Below are 15,942 nucleotides of genomic sequence, written 5' to 3' on the forward strand. Positions count from 1 at the left end.
ATGCCATATTGGACTTCAGTCTGCCTGGACGGTTGTTGGAAATAAAGGATGAGATCCAACACTGTAATTGACTTTGTTTGTGTTCTGGTAAGCTGAGTCTTTATTTAGCACCATGTCCAGTAAAAGCTGATGCTTGTCAGTAGCTGCGGTTCTATTGCTGTGAGCAACACTGCTTTCTACTCATCAGCTCATTAGTAGCAAGACCTGAATTGATTGTGTCTGATAAGGGAGTGTGACGAGTTTTTTTGTGACAAGGCCTGGTCCTCTCTCGTACTCCACTGTCGTCGCTCCTCCTTTTATCCTTCCAGTGCTCCTCCATGGGACTCGAGACCAGTGTGTGGTGCAGGTGTCCCTTATTATCTTTCACTCTACCAGCCTCACTCCGCTCCCATGGCTCTCGGCCCCGCCTCACTCATCACAGGAAGGAATACAAAATATGTAGTAATTGTGCTGGGGTGTCTCCAGGACTGGTTTAAAAACGCCTGTCCTAGGCAACCACTCCAGGGAATGCTGTCCTTTCCAGTAACCACTGAAAATAAATGTCTTTTTATTTTATTCATCTTCAGTTCTTGCACATCTTTGCCTCATGGTTGCCTCTTTATCTATGCCAGAGTATAGAGTCACAGGGAAAAAACAACTCCACTTAATCCAGGCGTGTCCCATCCTGCTCCAACCATCCTGCCTGGAAGATTCTAGTGAGTCTAAGGCTGCTTCGGATGTGTTTAATTAGGGTTAGAGCTAAACTCTGCAGAACAGTGGCCCTTGTATATCTGTGTGGTGCCGCTCTTGGGGTTTATCATCCTGCCCGAGTGTTCAGATGGATTCAACAAATACTTGGGTTTGCCAATTTCTTCCCAAGGTTTGTCTGGAACTACAGTCAGGTGTCCCCACCCCCTTAGTTGTCTGGCATAGCTCTGCTCAGAGAGCATTCGGTGACCATACAAATTAACTTTCCCAGATACTGATGTCCAGTTTATTGCATGCAGTCCTCTTTCAACACTGTACAGGGACAGCAAGGTGAACCTCTGTCTCTCCACAGGATAAAGAATCTGTGACATTGGAAATCAGAAACTGGCTGTTAAGTTGACTTTTGCAGGAATTACGACTGGATGGAGCAATCAGTGTGAATTACTACAAAAGCCTAGAATACATCCAAGCAGTCAAGTGTTTGAACTACCGTCAGACCAGACGGACACTGTTCTATGTTTGCTTCCAGTTTTCCCATTCTTACTGCACAAAATATCTAATGGCTTTCCTTTTCCTGCTGTCATCCTGCCCAAGGATTTGGTTTGGCCTTGCTTATTTTTGTGGGACATCAAGATCCAGGTTTAGAGAGCTCTCCAGCTCTCCTCTGTTGGACATTATTTTTGCCTTTATCTGTATGTTATAATTTTTCATTAAAGACTGTGAATTAACCATCCATCTGCTAGTGGATTGCTCATTCAAACATAACATTCATCAGCAGCAGATTCTGTTATAGAGCAGTAACGCATATACATACATTGACATACAGCAAAGCAAAAATGTTACCGCATCCAACATATACAAATTCTCACCCCAGGATGGAATCCTAGTAATTCCACTGTCCGTTATCTGCAAATATATCTTGTTGCCTGAGTTTAAAGGGGGTCATATGATCTTGCTAAAAAGAACATTATTTTGTGTATTTGGTGTAATGAAAGGTTCAAAAAACACATTATTTTCCACATACTGTACATTATTGTTTCTCCTCTATGCCCTGCCTTTCTGAAACGCGTCGATTTTTACAAAGCTCATCGGTCTGAAAAGCGAGGTGTGCTCTGATTGGCCAGCTATCCAGTGTGTTGTGATTGGCCGAATACCTCAAGCGTGTGATGGAAATGTTACGCCCCTTACCATACTGTGATGCCGTGTCCCGGCCGGATCGACGAGACAAAAATATTAAAACCCATTATAAACGAGGCATTTGTTGCATCCAGTGGGGACATAATTACAGATTATAATGACTTATACTGTCTTTTTACACGTTGTGTTGCATCGCGCCACGTAAACATAAAACCATGTCTGCATTTGTGATCAGAGAAATGACAAACAACAAGCGCTACTCTACACTGCTCAAAACTCGCGTTTGAATCATCAGTGGCAAATCCTTTAAATGAAAACGTGCTTACAGTCTGTGAGTCAGAACAGCCGGCATTGTAGTCTACTCTTCCAGGATCGGGAAACAGTCCTCCATAAAATGCGCTGCACACATCTGAATATTTGAATATTTGAACGGATTCGACGAAGGAGCAGCCAGCGGGCTTGCGACAACCACATGTGACGACCCTGGACTGGACTCCGCTTCGTCCACGGTGAAAGCCGATCCGGCGATCCACAGCACGAAGTTGATGTATTCCCTCAGCGACCAGCACAGATCAGCTCCAGGCATGACGAAGTGGATATCGTCCTCTTTTGGAAGGCCAAACAAAGTAGTTTCGCGTTCACAGTGAAACACACAGCGCCTCGACATGGCGGCAATACTACAGCGAGAATAAAAGTTACGTCTTCTTTCTTTGCTTGAACATTTGGTCGGTGTTATGCCAATCGTCCCACATTGTGACGTAGACATGTGGGGGCGTGTTGGAACGAGCCATGTTAGGTAGGCGTGATTGACTCTTAACTTTTATAAAGAATATCTCTTTGGATTTGAGACTTTAGTCTTTGCAACTTTACAGATCTTCTTTATGCACCAAGAGCTTGTAACCCTCCAAAGAGAAAGGAAAAATTTAAATGGCATCATATGACCCCTTTAAGGTAGAGATTTGTTTGACTTTTTCTATACTTTAAGCAACTCTCTCCATTTAAGGTTAAAGCCCTGAACTGACTCATTTAGATGTTCTGCAAGCTAAAATGACACCCTAAGAACTCAAGATCAGTGATTTAATAGAAACAGAACCAGAACATTGGTATTCCTAGAGGATTGGAAAGGGAAAACTCTTTTGCTTTCATACCCTCCTTCACTGAACAGTTTAGTGCTTTCCCAGCAACAATAATTGAAGATCAATATCATTACGTATAGGTCAAATATCCCAGCTGCACACACCACATGCTTGTTCACTCCCATCATTACCAAACAAAGTTTTTTAGTTGAATTTGAAAGATTCTATAATATATTTTAACGATGTAAAAACTAACATCAGTTCACAGGCTTTAATGGAAAATTATCCAGAAAAAGACAAACAGAAAGTCACTGTCAGATAAACAGAGCTGGAAATGGGTATCTGCTAGGAAGCAATGCAAGCAAACAAACGTGATCTCAGTGAAGAAAAAACATAGTCAAAGAACAGAAGAATTCAGGAACCGACAAAACATTACACAAAGCACACAACAGGTAACCCAGCTGCACACACCACATGCTTGTTCACTCCCATCATTACCAAACAAAGTTTTTTAGTTGAAATTGAAAGATTCTATAATATATTTTAACAATGTAAAAACTAACATCTATATCAGAAGGATTATTGCATATCGCCAAACTTTTGGCAAGATAGAACATGAAGATTTTGCAATATTGTTTTAAACAATATTGTGTGAAGATTGTACTGTGGAAAATAACTGCAATTAGATTCAGTTTCTTGCTAAACCCTGTTGAAAACAGCATATGCTGGTTAGTTATGTTTTGAAGCATGGCTGCTGGTTTGAGCTGGTTTAAGCTGGTCCTTAGCTGGTCAAGTGCTGGTCCTAAGCAACTAGCTCCTGCTCAGGACCAGCTTAGGACCAGCTCAAACCAGCATCCATGCTTCAAAACATACCTAACCAGCATATGCTGGTTTTTTCAACAGGGAAATGTTTACTGTAAAAGTGATTTTCTCCAATATAGATGAGGCTGTAGTAAAATAAGAAAACTGATCATGTTATTAAATAAGGTTCTACAGTATTGAAAACTAAATTTAATTTTAAAACCAAAATTAATCCTTAAAGGGCTACAGAAATATCATTTAAGCCACTTGCAATGCATTTGTTACAATGCAAGGTTCATTCTATCATTCTATTATTTTGCATGTTCACTGAGATTCATTAATAGTGCCATGCTCCACCCTTAGAGGTACAAAAAAAAATTAGCTCTAAAATATAGTCTACAACAAAATAATTTCTCCTCAGGCTGCTCATTTTCATACAACACATGCATTATATTCCAAGGGTTATGAGGCTCTGTGACAGATTTGTGAGATGAACACCATAAACTGCTATTTACTAAAATCTCTCTCTCTAATCTTCATTTGTCTAAAATTAGCTCTAAAATATAGTCTACAACAAAATAATTTCTCCTCAGGCTGCTCATTTTCATACAACACATGCATTATATTCCAAGGGTTATGAGGCTCTGTGACAGATTTGTGAGATGAACACCATAAGCTGCTATTTACTAAAATCTCTCTCTCTAATCTTCATTTGTCTAAATGGAAGTACAAGTCATAGTTTTTAGTGGCCACTAGTGGTCAGTTCAACTAGAACCTGCATCGATGTCTACATGCACTATGGTAACATTTTTGTTTTGCAAAAACGTATGTAGGGTCAAATATTTCTCATGAGACCAAGAAGGATTCTTAAATAGTTCTTAAGTAGCACAGACTGTAATTTTACCAAATTCACAGACATATTATATGTCTATAAGCTATATATATGCATTGTTTATTCAAAACAATTTAGTGTCTCTTTGGTTATGGTTTGATAGCTGGTTTTCACATGTTCTTCAAAATCCAGACACTAAACAGGGACCAAAGTGGGTCAGGAGGTAGGAGGATGTGTTATTTGTCTGAATGAAACCTTTCCCTTCCTTTGTCAATCTGTGCTGATCCATGCTATCCTATACTACTCCTGTCATCTGTCCCCTGATTCCTCCTTTGCTTCAATGTCCCCAGACAACTGAACAACTAAAAATGAATATGGCGAAAAACAAAAATGCATATCGATTGCATATCGAGTGTAGTACTGACTGATAGCTGCTTATTACTTTTATGCTGTAGTAATTCCAGAGGTTTGAATTGTTATGTTGGGTTGTGATCTGTACCAAAGTAATGTTTGTTTAATTATGTATACATGTATGTAACACACTTGATTTTTTTTTCTTATGGAAAGATAAGGCATAATTTCACCCAAAATGTATTTGATGAATCCTTTCATATTTTGTAAGTAGGTTTGTCTTATCAAGCTTACAAACAAAAAAATCTAGAAAAAAGAGAAAAAATCTAGAAAAATCAAATTATTATTATTAATTAAAGAAAGTAATGGGATAGTTCACCAAAAATGACAGTTCTGTCATTATTTACTAACCTTCAAATCATTTTAAACCTGTATGACTGACTTTCATCTGTGCAACACAAAAGAAGATATTTTGAAGAATGTTGGTAACCAAACTGCTTTGTGACCATAGGCTTCCATTGTGTGGACAAAAAAAGGTTTGAGATATTTATCAAACCTTTTCTTATGTTCCATGGAAGATAGAAAGTCATACAGTCTTGGAAGGACATCAGGGTAAATTAATGATGACACAATTTTAATTTTTGGTTAACTTTTTAAAAAAAAAATCATAGTCAGTTCTGATTAAGTATATGGACTGCTCTTTGTATAATTTTCTCTTTTTTTCTCCCTCTTTATTGTCTATTTTAGATTGAGATCCGTGATACGAAGGATCCTCGATTCGGTGTCCAGCGGTTTCCGTGAGGAGACAGCATCCTCCCTCCTTTATCTTCCCCTCCATCCTTCTCTCCTTGTCCTCAGGCCTGTGTCTCTAAACTCAGTCAGGATGCTGCTAGTTCAGCTCTTTGTAATATAGAAAAAGACTGGAATACACTTCAAGAAGAGAACATATTGAACATACACCTATTTAAAAACCATGACAATAAAAAGAAGCAAAGATCAGCTTTACATAAACCAACAACTCTGGGAAAGTAACAAGTTACACATATTACTACTGTTATTTAATAATGCTTTGATGACAATTATGATGATAGTCATGATTATGCTTGCAACAGCGATATTATGTTCAGACTTTCATATTTTATCTAAAATGGGGAACATATTTCTAGCTTTAAGAAAATATAATGAATCAATGCATATGTACAAGAGATTGGGTGCTACTCTGGACACGCAGATGAAAAGGAAAAACATCAAGCCAAAAATTTAAATAAAATGAAAAAATGAAGAAAAAAAAGAAACATTTTGTACAGCACAAGATGTAATTTTGAAGACCATCTTTTTCTGACAAATTTTGAATTCCCCTCTTTGTACATGTGGTCAGCAATCAAAGTTAATTGATGAATTAAATAGTTAATTTGTAAATTCTATATTTATATGGATACAGGGTACAGCCATTAAGCATTTATTCACCCACATCATATTCCTTCTACAAACTGGAGTGGATTTAACAGATTTATAATTGTATCTCTCAGTTCACCTGAAGGTACCAATAGTCATTCTATGACTGTGCAGCAGAAAAGACTAACAACAGTTAAATACACCACTATCCCACAGACATCTAATTTGGCATGCAAATCTCTTCTTACATTTCTTTTTTTTACAGACACGTCCTCTCTTGATATTTCCTTTTTCATTGAACCTTTTAGAGAGAGTGAGCTAGATTTATCAATAGCGATTAGCACATGAACATTCTTCAGACTCTGTTACATTAATTTCATAACTGATCATTTTCTGCAGCTTTTTGTGGTCATTAGACCAAGGTGAATTTTTCTTTCATTGTTTTCATTAATCATTTGTCTCGAGGAAAAGCCCTGCATGCTGCATTTTACTCAGGCCCAACATGTTCTTATCTGCCATCTCCCACATTAGCGCACAGTGGAACAGCACAAAGTTAACCGTAACACATCTAGGTCACTACTGAGACTTGGTACACAGTCATGAAAATGACTACCTCTATGTTTCCAAGGCAAGATGTGTAGCACAATTATTCACACAATTTCTCAGCATAAACTCACCATGCATTCAATGGACTGATGTGACTTCATATGCAAAATGCAACAACCGATTCTTGTAACGATGATATCAACAGTTCCAACTGCAAATAAGACAAACTTTATTATTTTGTTATAAATTTCTTAAATATCTGCACCATAGTGCGCCATTCAAACAAAGTCTGAATTTGTGCAAAATCAATATTGGACGCAGGTTTTATTTTGTTTCAGTTGTGTTTTTGCAACGTGATCTCATGATAATTCGTATGTATTTTACGTAAAATGTGGTTCTATAAAACCAACATCTCCCTCCACTTTGTGGTAAACAATCTTGTAATGGCATGATTTCTGCTAAGTGGCAAGAACTAACACAGACCTGTAATGTGTACTGGACAACACCAGTTAGGATCATCTCAAGAGGAAAGCCCTGTTGGGGGTAGGTCTGGCCCCTAGTCTGTGGCCCCTTGAGGGGCGGATTTTGGAGATGACATGAGAAGGACTCAGAGCTGAAAATAAAATGTGATGTACTCCATGGTGCTTAAACCCTTCTAACCCTTAGATAAAGACTGCTTTGCTGCTCCCCATCTACCTCAGCCTTGAACCCCTCCTACACTATTTTCTTGATATGCGCCACTGGGAGACAAGCTAGAGCTGAATGCTGAGATCAGACAGAGTGTGGGGGTATGAGGAGCAGGAAGAATAGACTGCATTGGACTTTGAGACTAATGGGTTTCTACTCCATAATCTTAAAATACAGCTTCTCCATAAACTCCCTGCATCCCATCATTCAACTACACTACTGTTAAAAGGTTAGGAAATGCTAAGACATTTTTTGTTTGTTTGTTTAAAGAACTTGAGACTTTTTTCCACCTAGGATGCATCAAATTAATCAGAAATGACTGTAAAGACATTTACAATGTTACAAATGCTGCATTATTCAAACTCTGTTCATCAAAGAGTCTTACATGTGCAGCATTCAGTATTAAGCAGCTTATTAAGGCATTCTCCTGCTTTCTGCAGCACTTCCCATAAGTGTTTTGGCTTGTTTTGGCACTTCCCCTGAACCTCAGCTCAACACTAGAAACTGACATTCATCCATCTGTAATACCTTTTTTAAAAATAATAATAATAATCACAATAATAATTTGCAATCCATTCTTTATGTTCTCTTGCCCATTTAAGCACTTTCTTCTGCCAGAGTCATTTTTGAAACTCTGCATAAAGGCCGACAGCACTGTGGGAGCTGGACTTTAATGTGTAGAGTTCATTAAAGCTTCTAGTTGAGCAGCAGTGAGGCGTCTGTTCCTCAAACTAGAGACGAGTTGTGCATCTGGGCTGGGAATTTCTTTCAAAAAACATAAAAATGTCTTGGTTTTGCCAAACTTGGTAGTGTATTTCTGTATCCATCATTCACATATTATACTGTACAGTACATCATACATTCAAAGAAATTCAAAGCCCGTAAAACTACAAAAAAAAAGTATTTAATGGTTATTTCATATGGGTGCACTGTGCTGGTCAACCTTTATTTGACAGGAAAAACCCAAAGCATAGACTCGCATACACAAACAGTACCCCCCAATGACAACTAGATATTTTAGAAAATTTGGCCACCTCAGGGGCAGTGTATTTCTGCAGTACTGAATATAATTTCTTCTCAAAGCTGTTTAAATTCTTTTACCTAATGCCTGTAGCCTGCACTGAGCAATTGTTACGACATGAATTTATTCAAAATAATATGTTGCAATTCCAGACCATCCACCTTGCACTATATATGTTGGGTTGTTTTAATTCAGATTTAATTCAGTATTCGGATCAAATTTAATTCAGTATTCGGATCATATACTCTTAAAAATAAAGGTGCTTCAAAAGGTTCTTCACAGCGATGCCATAGAGGAACCATTTTTGGTTCCACAAAGAACCATTCAGTCAAAGGTTCTTTAAAGAACCATCTCTTTCTTACCTTTTTATAATCTGAAGAACCTTCTTTCGCCACAAAGAACCTTTTGTGAACCAGAAAGTTTCTTCAGATGTTAAAGGTTCTTTATGGAACCATTTAGACAAAAAGGTTCTTCTATGGCATCATGAAGCACCTTTATTTTTAAGAGTGTTAGTGTAAAACTAATTTGATATTTAGTGTTGGTCTTAGCTGTCATCTTCATTACCACACAACATCCATTCAGTTACTGTAATCTCATGTGAAACAACATTGTCATCCAACATCCAGTCATTAACATTTCAGTTTAAAAACAAGTGTTGATAGACCCATGTTACTGAAGGCTTAGTAGTGTATTTATTTTTAAGTTTTACTTTCTCTTCTGACTTGCAACACTTTTTTATTGATCTACCATTTAAAATATTTTTTAAAAAAAGAAAAAAAAAGAAAAACGTGCCAAAATGAAAGAACAAGACTACTGTGGAAAGATATGACATGGTTGATTTCTGAAGTTCACATTGTCTTTTTTTGTGCTTCATGTGTTTAATGCCTCTCTTTTGAAGTTTATTGCTTTTTGCTCTAGTTGTACATGTTTTTCCTCCCTCTGATCTTTCTGGAATGCTGTAATCTCTAAATTAAACAAACATGTATAAAACATATTTCTGCAAGTCATAGGGCAGTGCAACATAACTGACATCGTCACCATCACTGAAACATTGTTGGTGTTGTTGTTTAAAATATTAAAAAACAAAAAACATTGAGTTCCATGTTATGGGTTTATTTTGGGGGAAGGTACAAATTGTACTCAGGTATACAAAAAAAATTATAATAATAAAAAACTGGTGTCAAGCAAAGTAGACAAGCATGATATGCATGCTTTTGGAAACTGGAAATATTCCTGATCAGTGCTTCTGATCAGAAAAAAAAAAGAAGAAGAATATCCTTATCTCAAATTCATGGCTGAACAGCCTAACATACAACCTCCCAAAAATATTATGTGGGTGAAATGGCCATCTAAAATCCACACAAATAACACAATAACGTCCCATTTAAGAATAAATAAATAAATAAATGTTCACACACCTCATTTAATTGTTTTGATTCAGTATGAATTTGAGTGTGTGTTTGTGTGCTATATTTAGCTGTATCTGAGCAAGACAAATATGCTGGAAGCCTGCTTGCACATTACATAACAATTATGAAAAAAATGTTTTGTCTGTGTCCAGTCTGGCAATTGTCGGCAGAAAGCCACTTCATGTAGCGCTGATTAACAGCACCAGGAGAATGAAGGGCTAGATCAAAAGAGCGAGGATGATGAAAGAAAAAGGCTGGGCACTGGCCAACACAGACAGGATGGGCCATGGCCAGAATAGGTGCCAACATATCAGCAGGCATTAAACAGCATCTTTGCTACTGCCAGGTGCAGCAAGCTGTGCAATAGAGAGAAACACCTCCACCCTGGGAGTAATTATTTGTAATTGAAGTTGGCTTCACCGGAAATCTAAAAATGTGACACTGGGTCACAAAATGATACATATTGTGTTCCAGTACACCAAGTATTGCTATACAGTATGTTTCCTGTTTTTGCTATTTTTAATTTGTCGTACATTAAACAATCTGTCATACATCAATTGGAAATTGTATAATTCACATGAAGCTATTTACAAAAAACATTTTGATACAAATAATTTAAACCAAAATGAAACCGCTTCTTTAACATTAAAGGGTTAGTTCACCCAAAAATGAAAATTCTGTCATTAATTACTCACCTTCGTGTTGTTCCAAACCCATAAGACCTTCGTTCATCTTCGTGCAAGGTAACTACCACGTTCAAGGTCCAGAAAAGAATCAAGATGATCGTAGATGATTTTGTACAAAGTAGTCTGTGTGACATCAGTGGTTCAACTGTAAAGTTACGAAGCTACGAGAATACTTTTTTTTGCGCAAAGAAAACAGAAGTAACGACTTTATTCCACATTTTCGTCTCTACTGCGTCACTTGTGGACGCGCATCATGCACGTGGAAAGCCACCTCAAACTTGACTCCTGGCAGCTCAACCATCCTGTCAACAAACTCTTCACAAGACGGGTGCACTTGATATTCTTTTAAATGTCTTTACATTTTTAAATTGTAATTAATTTCATAAAAAATATATTTTTTAATAATACAGAGTTCATCTTGTACCAATATTCTTATTTTTTATAGCACAATTAAAGTTGTAAACAGCACTTTCAAAGCATTGTTCTTGATGGAACCTGTAAAAAGCATTCCATACCAGCATAAGGGGTTGCTATCATTCCTATGGCTATTTACTAGACATACCCTGAGAGTTTAGGTAATATTAATCTTCAAAATGAATTAAATTTGACATGTCCGCCTGCAACATATTTCTGTTGTTATTTTTGTTTTTACATTAAGTGAACTGCAACAACGTGCCCAGTAACATAGGCCAATTCTCTATCCTGAACTGTGATGACAGATGGAAATATGTGTCCATTTTAGGCTTTAAAGAACAATCTGTGCATCTATAGTATAATGAAGTATTATATAGTGATACATATGTTGCTTACAAAAAAATCTTCAGAATGCACGCCTACTTTCGCTGTCACGCTGTCATTGCCCCCCCCCCCCCCCCCCCCCCCCCCGGCGGGGACACCCGGGCCCCGCCACATCTTCATCATCTCACTCACGTAACCCTGCATCAGCTGCTGCTCCTGCCAGGTGAGAGGACAGATGCTTTTTTCTGTAATATTATGCAACAGACAAGAGATGAAATATTATCTATGGAAAAGTGTCATCTAAAAAAATCTTATTTCTATGTCCCCCCCCAGACCGGTGTAGCTGCAGCATTTACCAGCAGGGGCTAACTGATCCATGCTAACCACCAAAACTTTGAGATGTGGTCCAGAGACCACTGCAAAAGTGGCACACTATGATATTTGTTACTGATTTAAATGAGATTTAAAATCTCAGAGTGGAGAAGATTGCATATACTGCTCCAGATTGTGTTCTCAATCCCAGAAAAAAAAAATTCCCTCCACAGCCCCACTGTATGACATGCGTTTCTTCAAATTTGGGCTAGTTTGAACATACTCTACAGTGAGTGACGCCAAGAACCTCTGCAAAAATATTGTTTGCAGATCAGCAAGTAAGAAGATTCTTACATTTTGTCGTGTTTATTGTGTTCTTTGGTCATTTACCTGGAGGGCTTGTTGTCACATCTTACATTTCAAATATGTATTTATATCTGTATGTTTATTTTTGAAAGTCTTTGTTATAGCCAAGTAAAAAAGATACCATAATTTGAAAATATGTTTGTTGTGGAGCCTATTTGAGACTTTTCAGCAAAATATATGAAAAAATGAAACAAATATAAATAAACAAACATGTAAAAGGTAGCATACATTAGCATCAAATTAGTGTTATGGCCATATGTGTGTGTGTGTTTATTTAAAACATTTAACAGACAACTTGCCCTTATCCGACATTTTTGAAAAATACCCTTCATATGCCCATACTTGTCTTTGCCATATTATAGCCAGTGTGGACATTATAGACATTATAGCCTGTGTTCACGTTATCCCGAAATTGTATCTTCAAAAAAAAGAGAAGAAAAAAAAAGGTATTTTTATTTGACTTGTAGACCATTTTGAGATTTACAGTTATGCATTTAGGAGACACTAATCAAAATCAAAATACTTATATAAGCTTTTGTATTTGAGCTCAATAACGAATCTTGAATTACATTCCTTTACCCCGGTCTGTTAAAGTCAATCTCAAATGTCAAGACCTGTTAGTAGCATGCAGCTCAGTCAGTTATTTTAGCAAACTACCTGATTCTGTTTCAGATATGCATGAACTGTCAATGCAGGATGATAGCAAACATACTAAATTAGTTCTGTGAAGTCTTGTGTGTATATGTAGGCTATACGCTTCTCTAGTTTTTTCAACTGATCTGTTGTTAAATCTGCATGTAACCAACAAAGTTTATGCCCCTGTTTTGTGTGAGTAGGTGGTCCTTTACTGCTGTTCAAAAACATTTGACTACATCAGCGTTTTTAGTATGATTCCCATGTGGTCACATGTGTTTTCTACCACCTTCAAATTAAATTAGACAAACTGACTATTTCGGACATCATTTAGACTTGTATTGAGCATTGTACACTTGTGATAGGATTGCCCAAATTCAGATCTTAATAGCCAGTTTTAAAAGGGTAATGAGTACAATGAGGCCAGATTTTTCCATTTTTTAAGGCTCACCATAGACCTTATTTTGCGCTTACTCCATAGGGTGTTTTTAAAATGTTATATTAATGGATAAATGGAAACAAACCATTGTTATCAATCACTCTCTCTTTCCATGCAACCAATGTTCAGCAAATGCTCAAACTAGTTTTAAAAATGTTCACAAACATTTTATTTAAAAAGCAAAATGTGATGCAACTTATGTCATGAAAAGGGGAAGGGTTCAAATTAGGTGTAAAAAAAAATACAACAAAAATATGTCTATGGATACTAGAAAAGTGCCAAATGTTTGTGGGGTTAAACAGAGGTGAGTCAACCAAAACCTTATCCCATAAACCCAACCCTAGACTGTTAGAATGACACAAAAGAAATATCATGCAGCAAATTTGGTGTACTATATTTCTCTGAGAACAGAATAACACTTCACCCAAGTACACATGATCATGTAGTTAAGGTGCTGGTAAATTTCAGATCACAAAGTCTTTTTTTTTTTCTTTTTCAAGAGACATTCATATAAACCAGTGAGCTAAGGCTGACCACATTAACCCATCATCATTTCAAGATCTTTTCACACTAGGCCAAAACAAAAACAGACTTAATCTTTTCTACTGTTGGACCACGCTAGAATAATCCACCAAGCAGACAACATAGATTATCCAAATGCAACAAGGGGCATCGGTTTTGTTTGAAATGGGGTTTAAATATCCCACTACTGTGGTCATCATGGCAACCTTACGGTTTTAGAAAGGTATCATCCAAGAGAGGTACAGCACTATGCCTATCTGTTAAAAAGGCTGTCCTGTGAGCAGCTTCTTGTAAATAAAAAAGGGGGGAAACACTTACATTTAAGAGACCACAGCAGCAGCACACTTGCTTTGTCTTATTTACTGATCAAACCATTTGGCCATAGCATTTCTTTCCTTTCTTCCTTTCTAAAATGGTGGCTGGAATGCAAGGACTGGTCAAGGAGAGAAAATCAAATGAAGAGAATGAAGTGTACACTTAGGATTAAAGGGCTTGGGAGGGTACACATTTTTTTAACGGAGTATAAACAAAAACATTTCTGCAAATTCTTTTTCGGCAAAGTCCTGCACTTTGCAAGTCACAGAGAGGGTCTTTAACAATCATTGGAAACAAGTTAAAAAACAACGTTTGAACTGACAATTGCATGTTTTTACCTTAAGAGGCAACCGTGATCACACTGGGAAACAAAAACAATTCAACTGGACCAACTGAAGCACCATAAGATCTGCTTGTCAAGTATTATATTTCAAGTGAATAGTGATTTTGATGACACTAACAGGAGAAGTCAACAGGCTAGAGGGGCCTGTCGGACCCTAACGACAGCTAGACACTGGAATGATTCAGAGTGAGAAAATAGCTCACTGTTCACTAAGAATTGCTTTCATGTGCATTCAAAAACACTTTGCTCTGAGCCAAACGTGCCAACCATGAACACACTACATGACTGTTCTGATGACGTCTACTGATAAAACTGAAAACAGGCGAGTGCACTCCGAGTCAAGTGTGCAAAGAGTGCCTTAAAGAGTGCCATTTCATACGGTCATATCATTCATTATACATAAAAAGTTGAAAACTCATCTAAGATCAGCATGATCACTTTTACTCTTAGATAAGTCTTAAACATGAGAACGCTACTTTTAGAGAAACCGTTTTGTTTCACCACTGGTGCTCAACTCAGTAATTTTCCTCTTACTCTTAAATACTTGCACTTCAGTGTGAACACATCATTGTAGCATTTGGGTGAATTTTCAAAATACATTTAACTCTGGTTATATACTCCAAACTAGTTACTTTAATGTTCCATTGATTTGATTGTTATGAAGTCCACACTAAGTTACATGTAACTGCAGAAATTCAGTTTTTGGAAAAAGATAAAAGGAACTGGGGAAAGTAAAGACAAAAATAGACCATCCATACAGAACTCAATACATCAATTCCCTCTAACAACGCATAGCTTCTCCACAGGTAAAAGTGAGGAGGATGTCACACACTTCTCTTTCTGGCACACACGTGCACACACACACACACACACACACACACATATACACTGTGGGTCCTAAAAGGTCCCCGACTGTGTCCATACCCCTGAACCCTGTAAATTTCGTTGTGGATAGTGCTGTGCTCCAGAAGCTGTGAGATGTCTCGAGTTAGCCTGACTGGGTCTGTCTGTTCTCTGGCTGTGGACTCTGGACGACTGAGCCAATCTGGAGCCATGAGCACCTTGTGTGTGTGGTACTGCAGCGCTGTCCATTTTAAGGTGGCCTCTGGTAGGGGGAGAGAGAGCAGCAGACAGGGAGCTGTCCAACAGTTTAGCTTTAAGGCTTGAGGTGTCCATTCCACCTCCACTGCTGCTGTAAGGATGTGGCGCACATATTGTTGAGTCCACTGAGGAGATAGATACTGTAGAAGAGGACGGGCTTTCTTGGGTGAGCGGGCTGTGTGTGGGCAGCTTTGAAGGATAGTAACCTGGCCCCCCAGAGCTGCAGCGGGGAGGGGAGGGGCTTACAGATGGACAGAATGGAGAGGAGGAGCTCTGTTGGTCGTAGGCTGGGCTTTCCAAATGCTGATGGGATTCTGGCTGGAGAGGCAGCATCTGCTGGATGTTCATTAAAAGACAGATTAAGTATACAGTTTCCATAAAAACTATTAAACAGGACAAAAATTTTCAGCATTTATAATAATAATAATAAATGTTTCTTGAGCACCAGATCAGCATATTGGAATGTTTCTGAAGGACACACACAGTGCCTTGCGAAAGTATTCATACCCCTTCAGTCTTTTCACATTTTGTTATGTTAAACTGCT

General features: G+C 37.8%; 2 protein-coding genes across 8 annotated transcripts in view; one reads left to right on the plus strand and one right to left on the minus strand.

The window, feature by feature from the left end:
- The window catches only part of lhfpl4a (LHFPL tetraspan subfamily member 4a), a 43,158-nt gene extending 37,465 nt beyond the window's left edge, over positions 1–5,693 (plus strand). For 2 of the 3 annotated variants that reach the window (XM_016273656.1, XM_016273657.1), the window contains one exon: positions 5,632–5,693. In XM_016273656.1, the coding sequence (XP_016129142.1) occupies positions 5,632–5,685 (54 nt within the window). In that variant the 3' untranslated portion in view covers positions 5,686–5,693. The remainder of the gene's footprint in view (positions 1–5,631) is intronic. The other variant, XM_016273658.1, reaches the window with a different exon arrangement.
- A 7,301-nt stretch (positions 5,694–12,994) lies between these two features.
- The window catches only part of setd5 (SET domain containing 5), a 57,465-nt gene continuing 54,517 nt past the window's right edge, over positions 12,995–15,942 (minus strand). For 4 of the 5 annotated variants that reach the window (XM_016273664.1, XM_016273663.1, XM_016273662.1 and 1 more), the window contains one exon: positions 12,995–15,733. In XM_016273664.1, the coding sequence (XP_016129150.1) occupies positions 15,194–15,733 (540 nt within the window). In that variant the 3' untranslated portion in view covers positions 12,995–15,193. The remainder of the gene's footprint in view (positions 15,734–15,942) is intronic. The other variant, XM_016273661.1, reaches the window with a different exon arrangement.

The sequence above is a fragment of the Sinocyclocheilus grahami genome, unplaced genomic scaffold (genome assembly GCF_001515645.1).
Source record: "Sinocyclocheilus grahami isolate Dianchi unplaced genomic scaffold, SAMN03320097.WGS_v1.1 scaffold80.1, whole genome shotgun sequence".
Taxonomy (NCBI): domain Eukaryota; kingdom Metazoa; phylum Chordata; class Actinopteri; order Cypriniformes; family Cyprinidae; genus Sinocyclocheilus; species Sinocyclocheilus grahami.